At 36.7% G+C, this 27,475-nt stretch overlaps 1 protein-coding gene across 1 annotated transcript in view; it reads right to left on the bottom strand.

Annotated features, from left to right (window-relative positions):
• Window positions 1-27,475, bottom strand: part of BMPR2 (bone morphogenetic protein receptor type 2) — a 160,920-nt gene that overhangs the window by 8,913 nt on the left and 124,532 nt on the right. Inside the window, exons 4-10 of the mRNA NM_001204900.1 lie at window positions 18,976-19,086; window positions 17,848-17,939; window positions 15,148-15,378; window positions 14,165-14,279; window positions 9,424-9,584; window positions 7,409-7,556; window positions 1,507-1,643 (exon numbers count right to left, since the gene is read on the bottom strand). Coding sequence (NP_001191829.1) covers window positions 1,507-1,643; window positions 7,409-7,556; window positions 9,424-9,584; window positions 14,165-14,279; window positions 15,148-15,378; window positions 17,848-17,939; window positions 18,976-19,086 — 995 coding nt within the window. The remainder of the gene's footprint in view (window positions 1-1,506; window positions 1,644-7,408; window positions 7,557-9,423; window positions 9,585-14,164; window positions 14,280-15,147; window positions 15,379-17,847; window positions 17,940-18,975; window positions 19,087-27,475) is intronic.

Here is a 27,475-nt window from a genome sequence, read left to right as displayed (position 1 = left end):
GCTATAATTCCAATTTGACCCCTAGCCTGGGAACTTCCATATACCAGGTATGTGGCCCCCCCCCCAAAAGAAAGTTGTTTAGAGTTTCTTAGTGGCCTAGCGGTTAAAGATCTGGCATTGTCACTGCTGAGGCTCAGGTTCAATCCCTGGCCCAGGAACTTCTGCATGCCATGGGCAGTAGTTTTTTTTTTTTTTAAAAAGAAATAAGTTGTTTAAAATCAGAAATAAAGGAGTTCCCATTGCGGATCAGCGGTTAACAAATTTGACTAGCATCCATGAGGACGCAAGTTCGACCCCTGGCCTCCTCCATTGGGTTAAGGATCTGTCATTGGCATGAGCTGGAGTATAGGTCACAGATGCAGCTCAGATCCCAAGTTGCTGTGGTTGTGGTGTAGGCCAGCAGCTACAGCTCCAATTTGACCCCTAGCCTGGGAACTTCCATATGCCTCGGGAGAGCCCTAAAAAAAAAAATTGGAAATACAGAGTACTGTCATCAATAAGGGATAATTCAAAAATTATGATATATAATGGATACTGACCAAATGGCAACAAAGAGGTACATCTATAGGTACTGCATGAAAAACTAAGTAAAAAAAAAAATAAGCCTCAGAAATGATGATGGATAATGAGATGATCCTAATTATGTTAAAGAAAAAATACGAGACTGTATGGATATGTGTGTTACATGGAAATGTTTGAAAGATGTTTTTAGTGTTGTAGTAACAATTTACTGAAATGGTAGGACCCTCTGAAAATATTTCAGCATTGTGAACTGCATTTTTAATAAGCAGAACTTATAGGCTACAGCTTGGTTTCTTTTTGGTGTGGCTTAAATTTCTATTAGCCACTGAATATGTTACGTCTGCACTAATTAACATTTTTGGTGCTGCTCTCAAGCAAATAAAACGGAATTTCAATAATGTTTAAAATACTATCATGTTAATTATTCCAGCTATTACTCAATATGGCAAACTTCAGCTACAACAGTCTCTCTCTTTTTTTTTTTGTCTTTTGTCTTTTGTCTTTTTGTCTTTTGTTGTTGTTGTTGTTGCTATTTCTTGGGCCGCTCCCGCGGCATATGGAGGTTCCCAGGCTAGGGGTTGAATCGGAGCTGTAGCCACCGGCCCACGCCAGAGCCACAGCAACGCGGGATCCGAGCCGCGTCTGCAACCTACACCACAGCTCACGGCAACACCGGATCGTTAACCCACTGAGCAAGGGCAGGGACCGAACCCGAAACCTCATGGTTCCTAGTCGGATTCGTTAACCACTGCGCCATGACAGGAACTCCCAGTTAGTCTCTTTAAACAGTACTTCATACTTGAAGAAAATAAACTGAACCCTACAGAATTTGAAAATATGTAACATCAATGCAAGTCAAAATAAGCTGGATTTCTAGCATTAGACAACTTTAAAAACTATCATTATTAAGTCTAGTTTTGCTTCAAACAACATTTAAAAATATTCAGTCACAAGACTTTTGTTGAATAATTTAGTTTTCCTTACCAGGCTATTTTCTTTCCAAGCTTCTGGGAACTTGGGTCTCTGTTTTTCTCTAGACACCAGAACCTGCATATCTTCAAAAGTGGGATGATTTCCAACCTCTGTCTGAAAAGCCATCTGGTATTCTGGTACAGATTCACCTGTGAATTTTTTGTAAAAGGATAGAGTAAAATTTCTAATTATCATAAAAAGAACTTGTGGGATTTAATGCATAATTAATAAAAGCCTTACGTAGAATAGTCTTCGATACATTAAAAAACAGTTTCAATGAAGGACAGTAATTTTTAAATGGTTCCTGAATTACTGAATTGAGGGGACATTATTACATGCATGATGTAAACACTAAAAAATATGTTTGAATTCATATCCCATAGAGAAAGTCTAACATAGACCAAAACAAACATTTCTATAGAACTTAATATAAGTGGATGGTTGGTACAGCTGTGTCTCATTACATCATTGAATCTATAACAGTCTAGCCAGATTTGTCAAATATCACAAAAATTTTTCTGACCATTTGACAGAAAAATCAATATACTGATTTTTTTTTCAAAATTTCTCTTAATAAGCATTATTTAGATCAAGGATCTTTAAATATCATTAACTACTCTACCTCTGTTTAAAAATCCTATTCATTACCAATATGCACCATCAGCTGCCTGTAATAAGAGCTTTATGATTTTTATAAAATGTGAACAAATTAAACTTAATAAACATATTGAACCACACAGAATACCTCTGGGACCAACATTTAGAAAACCAATAATTTAATCAGGAATTCCCGTCGTGGCACAGTGGAAATAAATCCAGCTAGGAACCATGAGATTGCAGGTTCGATCCCTGGCCTTGCTCAGTGGGTTAAGGAACCAGCGTTGCTGTAAGCTGTGGTATAGGTTGAAGACGAGGCTCGGGATCTGGCGTTGCTGTGGCTGTGGTGTAGGCCAGCAGCTGTAGCTACGATTAGCCCTCTAGCCTGGGAACCTCCATTTGCCACTGGTGCAGCCCTAAAACGCAAAAAAAAAAAGAAAGAAAACCAATAGTTTAATCAAAATCTTGGCAAAGAACACAAGGGAAACACTCTTCCTGTCTCCTTGCCCTTTCCCTACTCTATTAAAATGAAAGGATAAATCAGAGAGAATACCAGGATGGAGGAAAGACATTTTAGGTTTTAATCTTGGCTTCATCTCCACCTTGGAAAAGTTATTTAACTATTCTGTGTTTCAGTTTTCCCGTCAGCAAAATGGCAATGTCTGGCTTCTTTACCTCACTCACATGGAGATAATACAAAAGTTAAAATGACCGAGATAAGAAAGTATGTAATTGAACTTTTATATTTCAATTTGAATTTAAAAAAACTATATACTTGCCCTCTACCAATATTAAAAAAGGTTTACAAAGATTAATTCTGTAATTTATGTGGCACAGACCAAATTGTTTGGAATATTGCACTATGTATAAATACAAATGATATGTTCACATCCTCAAAGAATATTTAAGCAGATACTTATTTCAGATCAATAACCATCGACATTGAACTTGAAAGACAAAACTAAAGTATTTAATCCTGACAATTAGTGGTGTATCACTTTCTTTCATGAAACTCATATGCTAAAGCCTTAACCCATGTTACCTGTGAACTTTAAGATACTATTATCTTTTCTATCTAACACATACACATAACACACATACACACCTTCCTAGTACTACTTTCCCTTCAAATGCTGGTTCAATAGAATAATTAAATATTATAATCTTAATTGTTTTAATCAGGTCTAAATTATAATTAGAAAACCTGCTAAAATAAATCTGATGCACGATCTTTTTTTTGCAAATGGAATGACATTAAGAATTATCAAATTTCTACTCGATCTTCATGGTTCTAAATCTAACTGTTCAGGGAATACTTGTTTAGAGCTAACAGTATAAGGCACTGGGGACACAGAGATGAACGTTAATGACATCATCATGACGGAAGATGTTGGTCCTGTTGGATTTCCTTAAAACTTTACGCTCACTGGATTGCTCAAAGAAGTTTTACAATCCCATTTTCTTTCAAACTGTCCACAACAGATGAAATATAAAGGAATACCAGATATTATTACCTGTTTCTCATTTTATTTGTTACTTGTTAATTATGTCTTAAACAGTCAGGAATTGTATATATATATAGTCCCTTTTTAAAATTACACTTGTTCTCTTTCTTTTTTTTTCTTTCTCTTGCCTTTTTTTTTTCTTTCTTCCTTCTCTTCCTTGGAAATATAGAACCTAATTAATTTATATCATTAATATTTTACAGAAAGATGTAGTTCCCTTCGTGGCGCAGTGGTTAACGAATCCGACTAGGAACCATGAGGTTGCGGGTTCGGTCCCTGCCCTTGCTCAGTGGGTTAACGATCCGGCGTTGCCGTGAGCTGTGGTGTAGGTTGCAGACGCGGCTCGGATCCCGCGTTGCTGTGGCCCTGGCGTAGGTCGGTGGCTACAGCTCCGATTCAACCCCTAGCCTGGGAACCTCCATATGCCTCAGGAGCGGCCCAAGAAATAGCAAAAAGACAAAAAAAAAAAAAAAAAAAAAAATTTACAGAAAGAGCCTTCATTATAAACTGTTTCCATTTAATAATAAAGCATGTGCTGCATGTGAGTTATAGATTTAAAATATTTTATAAAAATTTATTATTATCATTATATGTTATTCTTTAGGCTTATTAATATTTTACGGAACCCTTTTTACTTCATATACCTCGTTACACTGTTAAAAATTTTAAGAGTACTCTGTGTCCTAGGCCTGTGTTTTCTTAACACTATTTTCCTCCTACACTCTGTAATATTTCTATCTTCTCCATTCCTTACAAACTACTCTAAGAATACCAATGACATCCTCCTATTCAAATTTCAATATCATTCCTCTGTTCTACTTCCTTTGACCTTTCAATTAACTCTAATGCTATCAATTTTGGTTCTTAATAGTTTCTAACACTGACTTCCATTATTTCTCAGCTTTCTCACTTTTTTTCTGTTCTTTTGTCTTCTTCATTAATCTATAGTGGGGGGGAAGGGACCCCTAATAGTCTTTACCAATGTTTCTCACACTTCATTTGTTCTCCTAGAGAAGTACATCCACTCAGAAATTCTCAGTGACCACTTCTGTGTAGACTATTCCCAAATAATCATGTTGATCTTAGTTAAAAATCTTTATTCGTTGGAGTTCCCACCGTGGCTCAGGGGAAACGAATCTGACTAGTATCCATAAGGATGCAGGTTCAATCCCTGGCCGTGCTCAGTGGGTTAGGATCCAACATTGCCGTGAGCTGTGTTATAGGTCACAGAAGCGGCTCAGATCAATTAAATTCTCAAAAAAACCATTTCTTTCAGCTGTCCATCAATACCCCATCCAAAGTTCTCATCTTTACCATGTAAATCAGTATTTTTTTCCTAAGCTAGCTGTCACCCTCACTGTTACTCAGACCTCTGAATATTTCTCAATTCTGTAGACTTTCTTTCTTTCTTTCTTTCTTTTTTTTTTTTTTTTTTTTTTGTCTTTTTGCTATTTCTTGGGCCGCTCCCGCGGCATATGGAGGTTCCCAGGCTAGGCGTCCAATCGGAGCTGTAGCCACCGGCCTACGCCAGAGCCACAGCAACGCGGGATCTGAGCCACGTCTGCAACCTACACCACAGCTCACGGCAACGCCGGATCGTTAACCCACTGAGCAAGGGCAGGGACCGAACCCGCAACCTCATGGTTCCTAGTCGGATTCGTTAACCACTGCGCCACGACGGGAACTCCCTGTAGACTTTCTTTCAATAGCTAAACAGAACCAGATTCGTTCCTTCTACTTTCTCTCACATATGCCTCTTCTTCCTCATTTCCATACCCAAGATTATAAGGTATCTTAATGCAGCTCTTTTTTTATTTTTATTTTAAATTGTGGTTAAATATAAACATCACCATTTTAACCATTTTTGTGTACAGTTCTGTGACACTAAGTGCATTTCACAATGTTGTGCATCCATCATGACCATCTCCAGAACTTTTTCCATCTTTCCAAATTCAAACTGTATCCATTAAAAATCCTCAATTTCTTTTTCCTTTTTTAAAACTCTTTCTAGTACTATTTCAATCCATCCCACATATCTTCTAAAACAATCTGCTGCAAATAAGATTTAATTGCCTTTTCCATTTCAAACATCTAATACTGCTCTTTATTATTTATCAGACCAAAAGCAATACTTATACTTTGAATGCAACAGTTGTTCAAAAGATGTTTCAGAGGAGTTCCCATTGTGGCTCAGCAGGTTAAGGACTTGACATGGTGTCCGTGAGGATGCAGGTTTGATCCCTGGCCTCACTCAGTGGGTTAAGGATCCAGTGTTACTATGGCTGTGGCATAGGCAGGCAGTTGCAGCTCCAATTCGACTCTTAGCCTGGGAACTTCCAGATGCTACAGATATGGAAAATCTTCAAAAAAAAAAAAAAAAAAAGTTGCTGATAACAATGTCCTGACTAATGCTGACATAAGAATCCTTTTAGTCAGAAATTCTTCTAAAAACCAAAAAATTCAGGATTAGAATTTTTTAAAAATCTGTGGTCAAAGTTCTAATAACAGAAATTAAAAGTTCCCCAAAGTTCAAAAGCTCCGATAATATATGATAGTACTTCGACCACTGCTATTTTCAGAAAAAAACTTTATAAGTACTCTGCACCTCCAATTAACTGGGAAATACACTTCTTCTTCTTCTTCTTTTTTTTTTTTTTTTTTGTCTTTTTTAAGAACTGCACCCACGGCATATGGAGGTTCCCAGACTAGGGGTCGGATCAGAGCTGCAGTTGCCCGCCTACACCACAGCCACAGCAATGTGAGATCTGAGCTGCATCTGCAAGCTACACCACAGCTCACAGCAACACTGGATCCTTAACCCACTGAGCGAGGCTGGAGATCGAACTTACATCCTCAAGGATGCTAGTCAGATTCGTTTCCACTAAGCCATGACGGGAATTCCAAACTGAGAAATATTCTAAACAACGAATGACTGACTTGTAGGCAATCTAAATAATTATTAATTTATTTCATTATGTTTTAAAATTATGAACTACTATTAAATCCTTACTCTTTTTAAAGCAAAAAAATTCAACCCCACTACTAATCTGTTTTTAGTAGTTCCATTTCATAAATTAGTCCAAAGCTGGTTCAGCTGATTGTTTTTCCTTTTCCTATGCTTTTAATGGTGTTATTCCTATAAGATACAGACCATACATGTCAAACCGTTTTGTACACCACCTAGAAGAATATAATGCAACAACATATTGGTTGTTATTATTAAGGTTTTATATGACAATAATGGCAGTGATATAATATTAACAAAAGGAGGAAAAGCATATACTTGTCTGGCTATTTCAAGTAAGCCTCAAAGAATCATTCACATTAAATGAGTATTCCTTCATGAATGGCAGGTAGGCAGGGAGAAAGACAGAAAGGGAGAATTAGGGGAAAAAAAAAAGGAAGAGAGGAGAATGAAACAAAAAGAAAGGAAGATAAAGTATTCCGATAGATAACTTACTGCTTCTAATTTCTTATTGCGTCAATTCAGAAAACACTGTTAAGTGCAGCTTCTCAAATGCTGAAAAGGTGCATAAGGAAAACAATGACTGCTAAAACAATCAGAGACCAAACTGAAGACAGACAAGCGATTATGAGCAATTAATTACAGATGCAACTATGGAGTCCTTTCTAAAAACTTTTCCTGGTTCACGTCCTTCTGGTAGTAATATTTCTGAACACTAGATGGCAATGAACAAAAGGTTTAAATGAAAGTAAAATGATTAAAGTTGACTTATTTTATATAGGTAGAAAAAAAAAGATAACTGCTTCACTTCAAAACATATTTCAATTTTCGACAGCAGTTCCTTTACCTGGGAAGAGATCTGTACATCTCATAAATATCTCCCAATAGATTAGTCCAAGTGCATACATGTCTACTTGTTTCAAAGCTGATTCACAGTCCCTCAGGTTCACAGCTCCTTCTAGAACTTCTGGTGCCATGTATCTGATTGTGCCAACCTAATAAATTAGAGTGATATTTTTCAGGAAAACAATGTAGCATATTCTGAAAGGCATGGATTAGACCAGAAATTATACATAAATTTCAAGTGAACAATATGTCAATATGTTATCCAAACCTAAGCATGTCATTGAACCTTTCTATAGCTGATTTTTTAAAAAATCTATAAAATATACTTTTTAGGACATCTTAGTTGCTTCCAGTATTTGGCATATGAACAAAGCTGTTACAAACATTTAGGTGCAGGTTTTTGTCTGGATATAGGATGCCAACAATTCAGTAAATTGTTGAATCTAATGGTAAGACTATGTTAAGCTTTTTGAGAAACTATCAAACTGTCATCCAAAGTTTGCTATTTCATTTTGCATTCCCACCAAAAATGAATGAGTTGCTGTTGCTTCACATCTTCAACAGCATTTGTTATCATGTAACAAATTTTTCATTTAAAAAAAAAATTTTTTAATTTTTTTGTCTTTTTGCCGTTTCTTGGGCCACTCCTGCAGCATATGGAGGTTCCCAGGCTAGGGGTCGAATCGGAGCCGTAGCTGCCAGCCTATGCCAGAGCCACAGCAACACAGGATCCGAGCCACGTCTGTGACCTACACCACAGCTCACGGCAACGCCGGATCGTTAACCCACTGAGCAAGGGCAGGGATCGAACCCACAACCTCATGGTTCCTAGTGGGAGTCATTAACCACTGCGCCACGACGGGAATTCCAACAAATTTTTCACTATGCAAATAGGTATATGAAGGTATCTTGTTCTCTAATGATGATGTTGAGTAACTTTTACGTTTATTTGCCATCTATATCGTCTTTAATGAGCTGTCTGTTTAGACATTTTATCTATTTTTTAATTGGCTTGTCTTCTTACTGTTGAGTTTTAAGAGTTCTTTTATATTTTTGGATAAAAGTTCTTTATCAGGTATATGTTTTCCAAATATTTGCCTCCGTCTGTGGCTTATTTCTTTATTCTCTTAACAGTATCTTTCACAAAACAGAAGTTTTTAATTTTAATAAATTCATCTAAGCAATTTTTTCTTTAAAAAACCTTTTAAAGCTGTAAAACAATATGTACACCATTTAATATTTTTAAAAATTCACAACAAAAAATATATATGTATGTATAGACATGTATGTAATTAGAAAAAAGTTAGGAAGGATATATTCCACATTGTAACAGTGATTATCCAGAAGGTGACTGTCATATCTCAAACCTGGTCATTTAACGTATCAGAAATCAGTTCTGAAGTTCCCATCATGGCTCAGTGGAAACAAATTTCACTAGCATCCATGAGGACATGGGTTTGATCCCTGGCCTCACTCAGTGGGTTAAGAATCCGGTGTTGCCATGAGCTGTGGTGTAGGTCACAGATGTGGCTCGGATCCTGTGTTGCTGTAGCTGTGGCGTAGACCAGCAGCTACAGCTCCAATTAGATCCCTAGCTTGGGAACCTCCATATGCCACAGCTGCTAAAAAGACCAAAAAAAAAAAAAAAAAAAAATCAGTTCCTACAAACTTCCTCCAAATGCACGTGAAAAATGAGTTGAGGATTTCCACTGTGGCACAGTGGGCTGACGATCTGGTAGTGTCACTACAGCAGCTCAGGTCACTGCTATGGCATGAGTTCAATCGCTTACGCAGGAACTTTGAGTGCTGGATCCGTGGCCAGAAAAAAAAAAAAAAAATGAGTTGGAATGGCAATGATTTCTACAATGAACTGATAATCTTCATGTTATGCCTTCTTTATTTTGTAACTCCTAATATGCTATAATTGGTAGTATACAGGATAATTGTCCTGAATTTATAAATGCAATTCATTATGTTCTCAAAGTATGTCATTGTGATACTTCTGTATACACTCACCTCACTTATGGCTGCATTATCTTCCTCCCCTGGGCGCACCAATCTATTTCCAGTCAGTCTCATGGACAGCCCAAAGTCACTAATAACACAGGTCCCATCATTTTTCACCAGAACATTTCTGCTATTTAAATCGCGATGGGAAATTGCAGGTTTATAGTGATCTGTTTGGATAATTTTCAAGTATTTATTAACGCTTAAATAGAACAATTAGACATGAAATGAGCATACAGGTAATAAGGGCTATATAAATACAGAAGATAGTATTATTTTTCTGCCCATCAATTTTCTAATAACAAAAAAGGACATAACAAATCAAAATTTCGAATTACAATTCTCACTATTTTTACTATATTTCACAATCTAAGTTCTACTGCATTTATAATTAATTAAGCTTTAAACATTCATCTGCAATTGACAGCCAACATGCTGTTGTTTCTAATTTTAACATCTACTCCCCCCCCCTTCATTTTTAGGATAGCAAAAGGAGGCAACAGAGAAAGGAATATTTGTTATAGACAACAACAAAAAGACAACTTGTCTAAAACAACTATTACTAAAAAAAACTGACTTGGCTCCAAAATTGGTATATGTATCTTATACTATTCTTCTAGAGCTTAACAGATCAAACCTATGAGAGAACATTCAAGTTTTGCCCTGATGATTAGGGCATCCCTAAAGCCCACCACAGTTCTTAAAATCAAACTAGAAATAATTTTGCAATGGACTAGGAGATACATGAAGGAACTGTTTCCTGATTTTACAGAGAAGCTAAACAGTATTACACTCATTCTATTACTTGTTTATCAGTAGACCATATGTCCATGAAGGCAGAGAGAGAACACATTTTACCTGAATTCAAAATGCTTGGAACACAGTAAATGATTATTGGCTGGAAGAATAAATCTAATCTAAGCCCCTAACCAAAACCATAACTTCTTTATCTTTATAAGAAAACCTTATATAAATCTTACATTGAAATAAAACCATAGCTCTTTTTATTTTGGAGGCTGTACTGGTGGCATTCAGAACTTTTGGGGCCAGGAAGCAAACCTACACCACAGCAGTGACAACACTGGATCCTCAACCTGCTGAGCCACCAGGGAACTCCAAAACCAAAACTCTTAAAATGAAAGAAAATTCTATAGTACAATTCCTGACATTTAAAATAACTCCCTGGGTATAGAAAGGACTAGGGGTATTAGAACAAAGTCAATGATAAGTTCACTGAGAATTTATATTAAGGCACAAAAAAAGATTGTATTTATTTCTGTCATTAACATGTATAGGACGGCAATTTCGCCAAAAATGAAACCAAAGATAGACGATAATGATTCATTTGAAATGCGGAGAAAAAAAAGAGCAATACCACAGTTGGAAGGAAAAAAAGCAGTTATCAAGTTTTGTCTTCTAAGAGTTGATTTCTTTCTTATTTTCTCCTCTTCCCACTTCCTGGTTCAGCCATCCAAAGACTGTACTAACATGGCTCATTCAACCCCTAAAAGAGCTGCATTTCTTACTCTGGATAAAATCACAACATAAGCATATGTGGTATAATCTCAAGCTGATATTTATATAAGAAAATTTACAGAGACGTTGGAAAATGTTTGTATAGTAACACCAAATCATACTTAAACTATTTCACAGATTAGGAAAACCAGGTTAATAAGGCAAAGAATGTGTAATGAGTTAGCGAGACAGCTGGCTAGAGGGAAAACAGGGTAATACTTTCTGCTACTTTAAAAAAAGAAAAAGAGGAGTTCCCATTGTGACTCAGCGAAAATGAATCTGACTAGTATCTGTAAGGACAGAGGTTCGGTCCCCAGCCTCACTCGGTGGATTAAGGCTCTGGCACTGCTGTGAGCTGTGGTGTAGGTGGCAGACACAGCTCGGATCTGGCATTGCTGTGGCTATGGCATAGGTGGGCGGCTACAGATCTGATTCAACCCCTAGCCTGGAAACCTCCATGTATCACGAGTACAACCCTAAAAAGACAAATAAAATAATAAAAAAGAAAAAGAAAAAAAATGAAAAGAGGACAGGGAGGAAGCAAAGGTGGAAGTAGTGAGAGAGGAATTAAGGAAAAAGAAGAGAAAAGAAGAGACAAGATAGGATTCATCACCACTGCAAAGGGGAGAACTATATACTGTCCTTTTGAGACTTCTTTTCACCTCAAAGTTCCCCTCAATATTCATTTTAATTTTTTTAATTGAGGGAGGGGGTTATGGTTTTCAGGAAAAGGGGCAGAACATGTAATAATTTTGCCCTGGGCAATAGTGCTACATTTAGCAATTGGCAATTACCCACAGGAAAGTGGGACACAATATTATGTTAAAAAATAAAACCTGAACAAAAAATAGTCTCTCTGTGAATATTTATACACACAGACATACATGTAGAGCGGAAGACCTGAAAAGATGTACCTAAGGTAGTTAATAGTAATTTCTGGTAAGACTTGAGTAATCTACCTATCTTCTTTCTTTCCTAGATTTTTTTCATGATAATGTTATACTGACATTATCATTAGGAAAAACGTTCATAGGGAGAACCAAACAAACAGCTTCAACTGCTCTTTTTCCTGATGTAAAAAATAGCTGAATAAGTAATAATAATATTACTCCTTACTAAAAAATTTCTATGCTAAAACACAAAGTTCTATCTGAAGATACCAGGAAGAACAGAGTTCTCTGAAAAAAGGGGGAATACTTTAAATGTTTTGAAATAGGACAGTGCAGATGGAATACTTTTTAATAATTAGGTAAAACCAAAAATCCATATAGTTATTATACTATTGTTTTATAAATAGCATACAAATAGTTGATTTTTAAAAAGGTTAACTTATTTAGTGATTAATATCAAGTCATGTTTTAGAATAATACCAGTGCATAAATAAAACTCATATTTGATGACAATCATTCTTTTCAGCCAATATTTGACTGGAAACCTTGCTGAATCATGCAAGCCTTGAAAAGGGGGATTAGGATGGTATTTTAAGTTCTGTGCTATGCCAGCTCTTTAAAGAAGTTATAATATTTAAGTGTAAGAAAACACAATCTAAATTTAGTGCCAAAGCACTAAAGTAAGTGCATTAAGTTGCTGGCATAGGCAATAATATTGGTCAATTCTGTATTCAGCAAAAGTAAGATCTCAAGATAAATGAACTGATAAATTATTCAGGAAAAGTTATTTATATATGAAGCAGCAGCTAGAAAAGAAAAGACGATCCATGCTATTATAAAATGGAACAAAGATCTTAAAAAAGTGATACACTGAAAATTCTCATTACATAGAGAAACTGAAAAAAAAAATGGATGACAAGAAAATGCTGTAAGGATGAAAGCACAAACACAGCAAAGCTAATTTAGAGGTGCCCGCAATGTGAGGTATATTTTGAAACAATGTGAAAAGGCAAATATACAAAAATACCCTTCGAAATACTAGTAAAAATGTGCATAAAGGCTGAATAAAACTGTAGTTATGGCAAAGAACACAATCACACAGTTCTGACACACTGGCAAATACTGACCCTCACCATACCTTCATTCTCTTCTTCCTATTTAGTTATAGAACTTAGTGTTATGAGGCAGTGATGCACCCCACTAAAAAATCAAAAACAAATTATATTCAAGCATTCCTTACAGTTAAAAATGGTAGGAAAGCATGGACTATGTTCTGGGAAACAAAACATAAGCACAGGAGTGGAACTGCTGGAGGCAAAAGGGGGCAATTTCTTCCTTTTCCTTTTCTCTGAGGATCGAATATAGCTTGACAGACAATAAGGGGACCTTAAAAACATAAACTATATATAAAGAGACTAACTCTCTCTAGATTCTTACTACCTCTCCCTACATTCTTACTTGAAAAAAAAAAAAAGATTTCATTCTCATTGAAACTTGTTACTTTCTACCCCCATCATAAGATTCAGACAAACCTAATATAAGTAAGAGAAGCACTGATTTATTCAAAGATACACCTGGGAGTTCCCTGGTGGCCCAGCAGTTAAGGATCTGGCATTGTTACTGCTTGAGGTTCCTGTGGCTCCAGTTACGGATGCCCGGCCTAGGAAATTCCGCATGCTATAAGCACACCAAAAACGAAAAAAAGAAAAATTTTTGGTTTTATTCTAAAGATCAATGGAATTCATGTAATGTAAAACTAAAGAACTGATAATCCATTGTAGTTTATTTAAATGAGCAAAATAAATGCAAGAAAAATAGAATACACCCTAAGAGGTTTGTAACCTAGGTCCACAGATGGACTTCAAAGGGTCTGAGAACTCTTACAATCAAAAGAACATTTTTTTTTAATGGCTGCACCCACGGCATATGGAATTTTCCCAGCCAGGGACTGAATCTGAGCCACAACTGTAACCTTTGCCACTAGATCCTTAAACCCACTGCACTGGGCGACCCAAGATGCTGAAGTCAGATTCTTAACTCACTTCTGTGCAGCAAGAACACCAAAAGAACATTTTGAAAAATAACCCCATACATGTATCTTTATAGGAAGGAAAATGTTCAGAGTTTTAATTAAAATCGCAGTGGAATCTATGACCCCATCTGGAGTGCTTAAGTTCTTTTTCTTATTTTCCTTATTAAATTTCAAATGTTTTCTCATACTAGATCTTTTGAACAACTGGCTGATAATAAATCTGTTAGGATATAAAAAACACCTTTACTTGAAGATATGAAAATATGAATTTTGGCCCCACATGGTTGTCATGATCCTCTATTCAGTGTCTTACCTCCTCGAGGTAATTCTGTATGAAGATAAGCCAGTCCTCTAGTCACAGAATGAGCCAGGCGGCAAGAGCTTACCCAGTCACTTGTATGGAGGCTTAAATACTTGCATAGAGATCCCTGTACAAAAAAAGGGGGGTGGGAATTAATTAACTAGAACATGAGACAAATTAGCAGCTGTATAAAAAGGATCTGCATATGTTAGGATTTCATGGAGATCTAATGAATTATGACATTTCAGAATCTTAAAGAAATATATTTCTGTGGGTAGAGAGAGAAAGAGAGGATGGAAAGGAAAACTTAAATATTATTGATTCTTATTTCTCCAATATTAAAAATTACAAAGTTACTTAATTTTAAAGGCTTCTTTTAGGAGTTCTCTTATGGCACACTCTTGTGGGTTGAGGATCTGGTGTTCTCATTGCAGCAGCTAGGGGGTGGGTTTGATCCCTTGCTACGGAACATCCATATGCCACAGGCATGACCAATAAATAAATAAATAAATACTTTTTTGATTTATCAACTAATAGAGGATAAAAAAAAAGTCTTCCCTACACTTTATGCTGTATTTCTTACCAGTACAAATACAAATTACACTATTTTGTTTTACAAATAGAAAACAAAAGGCCTATAAAAATATATATGTGTCAATGCTACTCCACAAACTATTTTTGCCAGTCTGGGATAAGGAATGTGCATAAGAATCAATGTCAATCAAAGTATTGCTTCCTTGAGGTGTTGATGGCATAGTGGTTAGCATAGCTGCCTTCCAAAGTATTGCTTCCTTCATTAAGAAAGTCTTACTAAGAGAGAGACAAAAAAAGAGAGGGAGGAATTAAACAGTTTCCATCACATTCTGGTCTAAGATCCTTATCTCACTGTAGACCATTAATAATCACTTTGCAAACTAGCAATATTCTTTATAACAGGGGTCCTCCTGCAAATCTGACTACATATAAATGTCATTTAGCATTTGTGAAAAACTTACATTGGGATAATACTCCATCACAAGCAAATACTCCATGCGTCCATCAGCAGTAACTCTCTCATCTCCAACTATAAAGCGAGCAATGTTGTCATGTTCCATCAAAGGCACTCTGTAAATACTCTTCTCATTGATAAAATTCTGGCGGTTTGCAAAGGAAAACACCTTTACAGCAACTGGACGTTCATCTAAGGAACCTTTATATACAGATCCATATCGACCACGGCCAATCAGCTGTAAATTTGTTTTGAAGAAAGCAATGTATTATTTCATATCACAACTGAACAATCAAATATATTACATTATAATGTATAAATCCATAGGTATACACCACCTCTATATTGCTTGGTTTAAATTACTGTATTATCAAGAAACTAATAAAGTCAGCATCTTACATGACATGCCTCAGGAACTCCGACCAGACCTAGCCCTCCCATGGACGACAACTATAAACACAGAACAAAATTTTAAAAAGAAAACTAAAAATGCTAGAGAATGAAAAAAAGTAGGTAGATGCTGAGAGGAGTCAACACTTAGAAGAAAGGAATGGCATAAGATGAGCTATCCATTTTTACTGCTTTTATCCTATGGGCAGGCTGAAACCTACATTGGTCATTCACCTAAAGAACTTTTACATTGACCCCGGCAAATCAGCTGTAAATTTGTTTTGAAGAAAGATATTATTCCATACCACAAATGAACAAACAAATTTACTAAAACTACAATGGAAAATCTATACTCTTTCTGGCCCAAGGAACCACGGTACAGAATCTGGGCAACCATAGCTGCTGAAAAATGAAGGGAGAACCCAGAAAGGAGAATCAAGAGAGTGGGACCCCAAAGAATGCATGGGATAGACTTCAGCTAAAGACAAAGCAAATAAACTTCCACTCAAGAGATGAATTTACAGAGTTCCCGCTGTGGCACAGCGGAAATGAATCCGACTAGGAACCATGAGATTGTGGGCTCGATCCCTGGCCTCGCTCAGTGGGTTAAGGATCCGGTGTTACCATGAGTTTGGTGTAAGTCAGACTTGGCTTGGATCTAGCGTTGCTGTGGTGTAGGCCAGTGGCTATAGCTCCAATCTGAGACCCCCAGCCTGGGAACATCCATATGCCTCAGAAGCGGCCCTAAAAAGCAAAAAAAAAAAAAAAAAAAGAGAGATGATTTGGAACATGTCCAATCAAGTTAATCGCCTAATAAAACAATAAAATGAACATACTTTAGAAGAACCTAACAGAACACAGGGTCTCCACAATATAAACATTCACAATATCTAGTAAAATACAATACAATAAAAAGTTACCCCAAAAACCCCAACAAGATGCAACTGTTCTCTTCATTTTTGGCTTCTAGAATTTGTCTAAAGTTTTATTGAAAATGGTCTAGGGAATTTACAATAGTTGATTTAAAGATATTTGTTATATTTCATTCACTATTTCTAGTTTAAAATTTAACAGATAGATTGCCCTTTAGAAAGGTTGTATCAATATAAGTTAAATCAGCAATGTTTGGGAATATTTCTTTTACTCTGTCCAGGATGAAATCTAATAGTTTTAATTACTATTTTTTCTGATTTAGTAAATTAGACATCTTATTATACATTTATTAGGCATACTCATTTCTGTGAATTGACAGTTCATCTCGTGTCTATTTTTAATGGACTATTTCATGTTGATTTATAACAGCTGTTTATCAATTTTTTTGTGTATTGAAATACCTTCACTGAATTTTTTTAACTTTTATTAAGCTTTTCTTCTAAACAGAAGATTCTTAAATTTAAAACATTTTAGATAGTCTATTATATCATTCTATTATTTAATAGTTTCTGTTTGTGGACCATATAGTTCATTGATCCTAATAAAGACCATAAAAACATATATCACAGTAAGACCTTTTTTTCTTCTTTTTCCTTTTTTTTCTTTTTTTAGGGCCACACCTGCAGCATACAGAGGTTCCCAGGTTAGGGGTCAAATAGGACCTGAAGCTGACAGCCAATGCCACAGCCACAGCAAGGTGGGATCCGAGCTGTGTCTGTGACCTACACCACAGCTAATGGCAAAGCTGGATCCTTAATCCACTGAGCAAGGCCAGGGATCAAATCTGCGTCCTCAGGGATGCTAGTCAGATTCATTTCCACTGAGCCACGATGGGAACTCCTCTAATATATTTTAATAAACCCTTTTCCCTAACTTTTAAAAATCTCATTTGTTTTATTTTGCTCCACAGCACTTACTACTACTTGAAATAATGTACATTTGACCTTTGAACCCACCCTCCATACAGCCCCAAATCCATATATAACTTAGAGTTGAAACTCCATATATATGTGAATCCTATGTATCATACCACAGTTCTGCATCCTTAGATTCAAGCAACAGTGGGTAGTATAGTACTATAGTATCTGCTATTGAAAAGATCCATGTATGAGTGGACCCATACAGTTCAAACCCATGTTGTTCAAGGGTCAACTGTACTTTCATTTATTTACCCACTTGTAGACTCTCTCCCACTAGAATATAAGCCTCCTGAGGGACATCTGTATTGTTCACCAGTATTCTCAGTGCCTAGAATAGGCCTTGGCCTAAAATTGATAATAAATGTTCATTGAATAAAGGAATGATTTAGTGAACTAAGGAAATCACTGTGTCATATATACTATGAGAGAAGAAAAAGCAGCCCATAATCTAAGAACAATCTTACCTCCAACAGTTTCAGATTATCCAGGTCGAGAGAGGGCTCTGATGCCGCTGCCTCCATCATGTTCATACTGTGAAGACCTTGTTTACGATCTCCTATCGGAATTGCAAAAAGAAGCTGCTAAAGTGTGGCTCCTTAAAATGAAAATCTTTATTACAATCTATTAGAGTTAAAAAGAAGATCTACAGAAGGACAGACAGCAAGGCTTATGCCTAATGTGAATGGGAATAAAACTATTTACTAAACTAGGAATCATCCATAAACTGGAGTTCCCACTGTGGCTCAGTGGTTAACAAATCCGACTTGGAACCATGAGGATGCAGATACGATCCCTGGCCTCACTCAGTGGGTTAAGGATCCGGCATTGCCGTGAGCTGTGGTATAGGTTGCAGATGAGGCTCAGATCCTGCGTTGCTGTGGCTCTGGCGTAGGCTGGCAGATATATCTCCGATTGGACCCCTAGCCTGGGAACCTCCATATGCCACGGGTATGACCCTAGAAAAGACAAAAAAAAAAAAAATATATATATATATATATATATAAATTGGAATCATCCATAAATTAAGATGAAAGCTGAATTTCAGATGATGGTTCCAGCAGCAGACCCAATATAAAACCCTAAGAAATACTACAGAAACATTAAAAAAGTTTTTATTAAAGTCATTCAAATGAATGAATAGGTGCTAATTTTCTAAAAAGCTCATCAAACCTAAGGATTATTAGAACCAATTGGACTTCAGATGATACTGAGGAATTACTTTTAGATGTGAAAATGGTATTGTGGTTATTTTAAGTCCTTATATTTCAGAGATGATACTAAAATATTTACAAGTAAGTGATACCTGTGACTTATTTCAAAATAATCCAGTGGCATGGAAGGGTGTACTGAATGGGAATAATGATGATACACAGATGTGATCATCATGGAAGCTGAGTGAGAGGTATTTTGGCATATGTTTGAAATCTTTCACAGAAACTAAGGGGAAGAAAGTTTGTTAAGAGAGAAGGATGGCTCTGGGGCTACAACAGCACAGAGATGTCTTTTAGCACAACAATTTTTTTTTTTTTTTTAAGAAAATGAACTCTGATTAAATGCCATGTTTAATAAATAACAAAAAGTTATATTTTTACCTGTCAGCATCCTGTATCCAAAGCATAAGGCAACTATCAAAACAGCTAATACAGAAACTGATGCCAGAGCAATGATTATTGTCTCATCTTGGTTAAATGAATGAGGTGGACCTAAAAGAGAACAAATTTTAAATAAAATCATCCCTCATTTGTGGATTATTTTGTTAAATACCGACAGAATGATTCCATATGCAGTCAAATCAACAATGTTTTTACATCAAAGGAAATGAAAAAATTAATAAATTTGTAATAGTTGCAATTTATATATATATATATATTTAATCATACGGATTATTTTGTATAGACCTAGAACACTGAAACTCCTGGTAGTTGTGTTCCTAATTACTGAAATCTACTACATCATGGACCAGCACAAACAGAACAGTATAATATTTAAGAGAACAGTCCTCGGAATCACATTTTGGATGGGGGTGGGGTGGGGAGAGTATACCCACGGCATATGGAAGTTCCCAGGCTAGGGGTCCAATCAGAGCTGCAGCTGCCAGCCTATACCACAGCCACAGCAACGCCAGATTCGAGCTGCGTCTGCAATCTACACCACAGCTCACGGCAATGCTGGATCCTTAACCCACTGAGAGAGGCCAAGGATCAAACCCACATCCTCATGGATACTAGCTGGGTTCGTTACCACTGGGCCATGATGGGAACTCCTCACGTTTGGTTTTAAATCTTCACTCTATTACTACTCTCTCAGTAGCCTTTAGATAACTGACTTTTCTGATATTCAATTCTCTCATTTGAAAAACAGTACTCTCTATCTCACAAGTCTTCTGTTAGGGCGTAGGCAGGAGTCCACCTATGAAATAAACGACAGTTGTTTATCCATATTGATACTATGATTACTAATGAAAAGAGTATATAGCTTTGCAGACAGTTAAACCTCAACTGGATTTAAAATTCAGTTCCTCCACACAGTCTATGACCTTCAGAATATTTCTTTGTCTAAGCCTAAGCTTATTCACTTGCAGAAAGAGAATGCACATGTCTAAATCACAGGCCGGTTAGAACATTTTATGTGTTAGTTACATTCTGTGGATTGGATCATATCTAGAGAAACACCCTTTAGAATGGTTGTCTACAAACTGAAGCACATCTAGAAGAGAGCAAGTAGAATAGTGAAGGTTTAAGAACTGTGAAATGTGATGGGTAGAAAGAACAGTTAAGAGTCCAACATGGAAAAAGAGAAAACTTGAGGGGATATGATAACTGTCTTCATGACAAAATATGCACCTGTGGCTAGAAATAATAACAAGATGCAGTCAGTGTGTGTTCAAGGACAGCAGTTATTAGTTGTTCTTCGTGAAGACAAACTCATGGTTTATAAACAGCTGTCTAGGAGTTCCCGTCGTGGCGCAGTGGTTAACAAATCCGACTAGGAACCATGAGGTTGCGGGTTCGGTCCCTGCCCTTGCTCAGTGGGTTAACGATCTGGCATTGCCGTGAGCTGTGGTGTAGGTTGCAGACGCGGCTCGGATCCCGTGTTGCTGTGCCTCTGGCGTAGGCCGGTGGCTACAGCTCCGATTCGACCCCTAGCCTGGGAACCTCCATATGCCATGGGAGCGGTCCAAAGAAATAGCAAAAAGACAAAAAAAATAAATAAATAAATATAAACAGCTGTCTAAAATGGAATGAATTATCCTAGGAAATAGCTGTTCATATTCATTTAACTGGAGGTATTCATGCAATACTTGATAATGACCACAACCTAGGCCTGATGATTGCTAATATCTTTACTGAATCATTATTTGTACTCTATCAAAATCAAGCACATGGTATTTTAAATCTTTCTCACTTGGGACATTATTTTGTATCAAACTAGAAGCTTCTTTGGCAAAGGCAAAAGCAAGCATGGCAAAGAGTTTCTCTGATGGGCGTTCCTGTTCTAAATGAATGTATTTTTCAGTCAAATTAAGCACAATTAAATATTAAAATGTGAAACTATTTTTATAGAAGGATCTGTTGACTCACTATAATATTCTTTTAATCTGCTGGACATTAACTGGATTTTAATAGACTTTAACATATTAATAATTGTATATTACTATTTTAACATACAGAATAAATTATAAGGAAACTATATAAAAAACCTCATTTTAATGTGAGACATTTCATACACATTCTACAATGACTACAATCTAAAAAGAGAAAAAAGTGTTGGCAAGAATGTGAAGACAAATTAGAACACTTGTATATTATTGTTGAAATGTAAATGGTGCGGGTACTGTAGAAAACATTTTGGAAGTTCCTCAAAAGGTTAAAGTCAGCATTATAAGACCCAGCAATTCCACTCCTAGTCATATACCAGAAAAGAACTGAAAACAAGTGTTCCAGCAAAAATTTCTACAGAAATGTACATGGTATCACTAACCACAACAGCCAAAAGTGGGAACAACAAAAATGTTCATCAATTGATGAATAAACAAAAGCTGGTTATCCATACAGTGGATATACAAAAGGTCACATATTCTATGATTCCATTTAGATGAAATACCCAGAACAAGGAAATCCACAGAGACAGGAAGCAGATTAGCAGTTTCCAGGGGTTAGGGTGTACGGGAAATCTGTAGTGACTGCTTAACAGGTACAGAATTTCTTTTTGTATTGATGACAATATTCTGGAACTAGATAGAGGTGATGGTTGTTGCACCACACTGTGGATATACCGAATGGCACACTTTAACACGGTTATTTCTATGTCATATGAGTTTTACCTTTGAAAAAATAACCGATTTTAGTTATTTGACTACTCAAAAGAAAAACTGTATTTTCAACACACGGAAAACACAGATATATACACACACAAACTAAATAGTAATTGATAGATTCTTTGTTTGGTTGGTTTTTAGGGCCTCAATCACAGCATATGAAAGCTCCCAGGCTAGGGGTGGAATCAGAGCTGCAGCTGCTGGCCTACACCACAGCCACAGCAATGCCAAATCCAAACCGTGTCTGCGACCTACACCACAGCTCATGGCAATGCCACATCTTTAACCCACTGAGTGAGGACAGGGATCAAACCCAAATCCTTATAGATACTAGTTGGGTTTGTTATCACTGCACCACAATGGGGACTCTGATAGATTCTTTACTATAGTGAGATAAACACAAATATTTATGTGCTTATTGATCTTACCTTTATTGACTACGAATTATCACTGACTGACAGATACTTTGTATTTTTTTTTAAGGTAACTCTGAAGCTTTAAATTATGGTATAAGACAATCAGATTATAGACTCATTAATATGGACGCTCACATTTTATTCTTATGATCTGTTAAGGTCAAAAAGAGAAATGGTAGCAAATGAAAAGCGGAGGGCAGAAGGAAAAACAAAGCTATATAGTGGAAAACAGAGACACGTAAAGAAGAGAATTTCAAAGAAGGCAGAAGAAAGACCAAAAGGTGTTCCATGGTGAATGCTGATTTGACATGGCTGTTCCTGTAAAATTTTAGCATTCTATTGCAGTGAATATCAAAGAATATGTCACCCATTTTAAAATCATTCTGAAGTTTAAATGTGCAGTCCTCAGCCTTGTTCTTAGTATTTTAAATAGACTTTATTTCGAGCTGTTTAGGTTTTATGGAAAAACTACGCAAAGTTCTGAAAGTTCTCATATACCAACCCCCAGCACACTGTTTCTCCTGCTATTAATAGGTTCCAGTAGTGTGTACTATGGACTGAACTGCAATCCCTTAAAACTCATATGCTGAAAAAAACTCATATGTTGAAGTCTTTAACTGACAATGTGATGACTTATGGGTCCTTTTGGAGATAATTAGGTTTAAATGAGGCCATAAGAGTGAGCTTGCAATGGGATTAGTGTCCTTATGAGACAAGAGAGAGCTTATTACTTTCTCTTTCTGCCATGGTAGGAAACAGTGAGAAGCCACTGTTTCCTAGGCTAGGGGTCTAATCGGAGCTGTAGCCGCCGGCCTACACCACAGCTACAGCAACTCGGGATCTGAGCCGTGTCTGCGACCTACACCACAGCGCACAGCAACGCCGGATCCTCAACCCACTGAGCAAGGCCAGGGATTGAACCCGCAACCTCATGGTTTCTAGTCAGATTCGTTAACCACTGGGCCATGACAGGAACTCTGCAAAGTTTGTTCCTTTATGTCTGGCTTATTTCATTCAGAATAATGTTTTCAAAGTTCATTCATGCTGTAGCATATAGGTTATCTTTTTCTTGATATGTCTATTAGAGCAGAAATATTTTTAATTTTGAGGAAGTCTAATTTATCTATTTTTTTCCTTTGTTGTCTACGCTTTGTTGTCATGTGTAAGAACATTTCTAAGGTCAAAGTCATGAGGATGTAACCCTATGTCTTCCCCTAAAAGTTCTACGGTTTTAGCTTTTATGTTAAGGTGGCAGAACAATTCTGAATTAATATTTTGTGTATGGTGACAGGTAGGGGTCAACTTCATTCTTTTGCATGTTGATGCTACTGTGTTTTAATTTTTTTTTTTTTTTTTTTTTTTTGTCTTTTTGCTATTTCTTGGGCCGCTCCTGTGGCATATGGAGATTCCCAGGCTAGGGGTCCAATCGGAGCTGTAGCCACCGGCCTACACCAGAGCCAGAGCAACATGGGATCCAAACCGCATCTGCGACCTACACCACAGCTCATGGCAACGCCGGATCATTAAGCCACTGAGCAAGGGCAGGGACCAAACCCGCAACCTTATGGTTCCTAGTCGGATTCGTTAACCACTGCGCCATGACGGGAACTCCTGTTTTAAAATTTTAATTCAAGGCGTTCTCGTCGTGGCTCAGTGGTTAACAAATCCGACTAGGAACCATGAGGTTGTGGGTTCTATCTCTGGCCTTGCTTAGTGGGTTGGGGATCCAGCGTTGCCATGAGCTGTGGTGTAGGTCGCAGAAGCAGCTTGGATCCCGCATTGCTGTGGCTCTGGTGTAGGCCAGCGGCTACAGCCCTGATTGCATCCCTAGACTGGGAACCTCTAGCAGCCCTAGAAATGGCAAAAAGACAAAACAATGAACTTTTAATTCAATTCAAACTATCTTTGTCTTTTAACTGGAATACTTAGTCCATTTACATTTAAAATAATTAGCAACACCTTTGTATTCTTATCTATTACCTTATTTTAGACTATTTGACCATGCCCACTAGCTTTCTAAGCAGCGAAGACCTTTATTACCACACTCTCTCAATTATTAATTATTGATACCATATTTTAATCTCCTTTAAAAAAAACTCCATGAATAATTATTATGAGTAAAGCACTACAATGAGAATGCTCATATACTTTTTTGGCTTATAATCCAAACTGGTACAATTTCTTTGGAAATAGTTTAGCTCTATCTACTAAAATTGATATTACTTACTAATTCTACTCCTATGACTAAGTAATTCTACTCGTAGCTGTAGACTCTGTAGAAACATGCGTAGTAAATTCTACTCCAGTGACTAAGTAATTCAACTCCTAGTTGTAATTCTACTCCTATGACTAAGTAATTCTACTCCTAGTTGTAGACTTTGTAGAAACATGCAAAAGTGTGCAAAGACATATGTACAGGAATGTTCTACATCTTAGAAGAATCCTCAACAAAAAATAATCAAAGGATTTTTTTAGAATGAACTAGAGAATAAGGGGAAGGAGACAAAACCATAAAAAAGATGTTCTTAAGTACAGTTAAACTGTTCAACATAGCTGTGAGCTGCTGAAAAATCAGTGAGGCAGATAAATCAGCTTGATATGAAACCAAAACTTCTGGGATGATACTTATGAGAAGTTTGGCAGTGATCATAAATACTGCAAAAATTAGATTCTGTAAGGAATAAACACAGTTGTAAATCAAAGAATGGTTCTCACATGTGTGTATCTGTTCAAACAATGGCCTGTTCAGCATTATCTAATATGTAGATAGTTTTGTTAATGACATTTACAGATTACAAAGCAATGACTAGCATCAGAAATATACAATCAGGTAGATTTTTTTTCTGCAAAAGATCTCTATTTTATTCAGCAAAATTAATAAACATGTTACTATCTTTAAATAATGGGATCAAAATCTTTTATAGAGGGCATCCATAAAATCACAACGGTCATCTTATTCTGCAGTGGAATTCAATAGATTTTGTAGTTATTATATGCTCTTTTACTATCAAAAGAAAACTTAAAAGAGCTGAAATGAGAAGAGCTATGCCTAGTCTGAAAAACGGTAACTAAGCCATCGACAGTAGCTGTAAGGGATGTGATTCAAATGTGCCTCATAAGAAGATAGGTCTTGGTTTTACCTGGAATAAAAGACAAGTGATATCTTCTCCTGTACATTTCAGATGTAGAAAATCCATGAGAAAAACTGCAGGGATAGAAATGTGAGGTACTATGTTTTATATTTGGTCTAAATGAAGACATTCTTAAATATGGAATCTGTGGCAGGCAGAAACAAATTTAGATTCTCTAAACCAGTGTTGAGGATATAAAACTTAGAGGCTTTGGGGTTCTCATTGTGGCTCAGCAGTAACAAACCCAACTAGTATCCATGACGATGCAGGTTCAATCCCTGCCCTTACTCAGTGGGTTACCAGCGTTGCCACGAGCTGCAGGGTAGGCTGCAGACTCAACTTGGATCTGGCGTTGCTGTGGCTGTGGCGTAGGCCAGGCCAGTGGCTATAGCTCCAATTCAACCCCTAGTCTGAGAACCTCCATATGCCACAGGTGTGACCCTAAAAAGATGAAAAAATAAAAATAAAATAAAACATAGAAGCTTTGAATAACCTTTAAGACGGAACATAGGGAAAGCGATCCCTGCCCTTGACCAGATATAATTGTTTAGCGTTGTAGGAAGAATCATGTGTACCAGGAAAATTTCTTTGATTCGGAGATACAGCAGTTGAATTCTGAAATATGTAGATTAGATACTCCATTAATCAATTCACGTACATGTAGCTTCTTTTGACAAATATATTTTATATTCCCAAATAAATATTTAACAGATATGTAAACAACTCAAAACCAAGCTTCTTATTTCCACCTATTCCAAAAGAAAGGCAATTTCCCTTGCCTATCAGTGCTACTGACAAATGATTATCATGTGTAATCAAAAAAAGTTGGAAAAGAAGCCAGTAAGTATCTACAATTAAAGGTTTTCTTTTAAACAGTTTTGTATAAAATGCTCTTAAAAATACAATGTGTGTGCATGACACACACACATATATATATACACATACATTTTCTTTTTTCAATTTTGGCTGCTCCAGAGAATATGGAGCTCCCCTGCCAGGGATCAGGTCTGAGCCACAGTCTCGACCTAAGCCACAGCTGCAGCAACACTGGACCTTTAACCTGCTGTGCTGGGCTAGGGGTAGGACCTGTGTCACAGTGCACTGATGCTGCCGATCTTGTTGTGCCAAAGCAGTAGCTCCACGATGTATGTTTTTTCAGACTTCTTAAACTAAATATATTGGAGTGAATTTCTACATGACTGGTGCCATAGTTTTAGATCTCAATTAGTCTATGATGATACTCTCAAGGACCATTGAGTTTTTCTACATTATTGCAACTGATTTCCATTTTTCCATCTCATCATTTGCTATCTCTTTTTGATGTCAATGTGCCATGGGTTTTTTTTTTGGCCATGCCCACAGCTTGAGGAGGTTGCTGGGTCAGGGACCAAACCCATGCCAAAGCAGTGACAACATGGCCTCCTTAACCTGCTGAGCCAATAGGGAATTCCCGTGTTAAGGTTTTTATAATCTAGTTTGGCTTTTTAAAACTGGCAGCCCAGGAGTTCCTTAAAAAACAAATAGCCCAACTTGATATAAATTTAGTAAACTGTAAGAAAAGAGAATTAAAGAAAAAACACTAAGGGACTTTTCCAAAAATTTGTGTGTTTTATTAGAAAAATGTTGTAGTATCCACCTTGGTTGCTTCTAATGCAGAAACCTTATCATTACAGGCCTGTACTGCAGTGGTCCATGAAATTAGACATTATTAGGAGTCCAATGAAATTCTGATTCCGAAACTTCCCTTTCAGCATTTGGTGTGAGATATTGCTCAGGATGTCAAAACAAATCTGTACTTGTTAGTAAAGGAGGCAAATTAAGCCTTTCTGGTTTGCCTTTTTTGAAGATACCAACCTGTATGCGGTCCATGAAAACGTGTAACAAGTAGGCCAAAAGTCAAGTAAAACTAACAGTGAATGCCAACCAATAATAAAACTACCAGGCATGCAAAAAAGTAGAAAAATATGACCCATAGTAAGAACATAAGTCAATTAATCAAAACTGATTCAGAATTGACAGAGATGTTACAATGACCAGATAATGCACTAAGCAGTTTTTATACCTGTTTTCCATATGTATAAAAGGTTAAGTAGAGATTCGGAATATATCTCTATCCGTATGTATATATGCATCATCTAACTGTCATCTGGGTATCTATCTATCTAATCTGTCTATATATTTGAAAGACCCTAAATGAAGATCTAAAGATGAAACCTACAATGCATGG

Source organism: Sus scrofa, chromosome 15, assembly GCF_000003025.6.
Source record: "Sus scrofa isolate TJ Tabasco breed Duroc chromosome 15, Sscrofa11.1, whole genome shotgun sequence".
NCBI lineage: Eukaryota > Metazoa > Chordata > Mammalia > Artiodactyla > Suidae > Sus > Sus scrofa.
The sequence above is the reverse complement of the archived record's forward strand: the minus strand, read 5'-3'. Positions and strand labels throughout refer to the sequence as shown.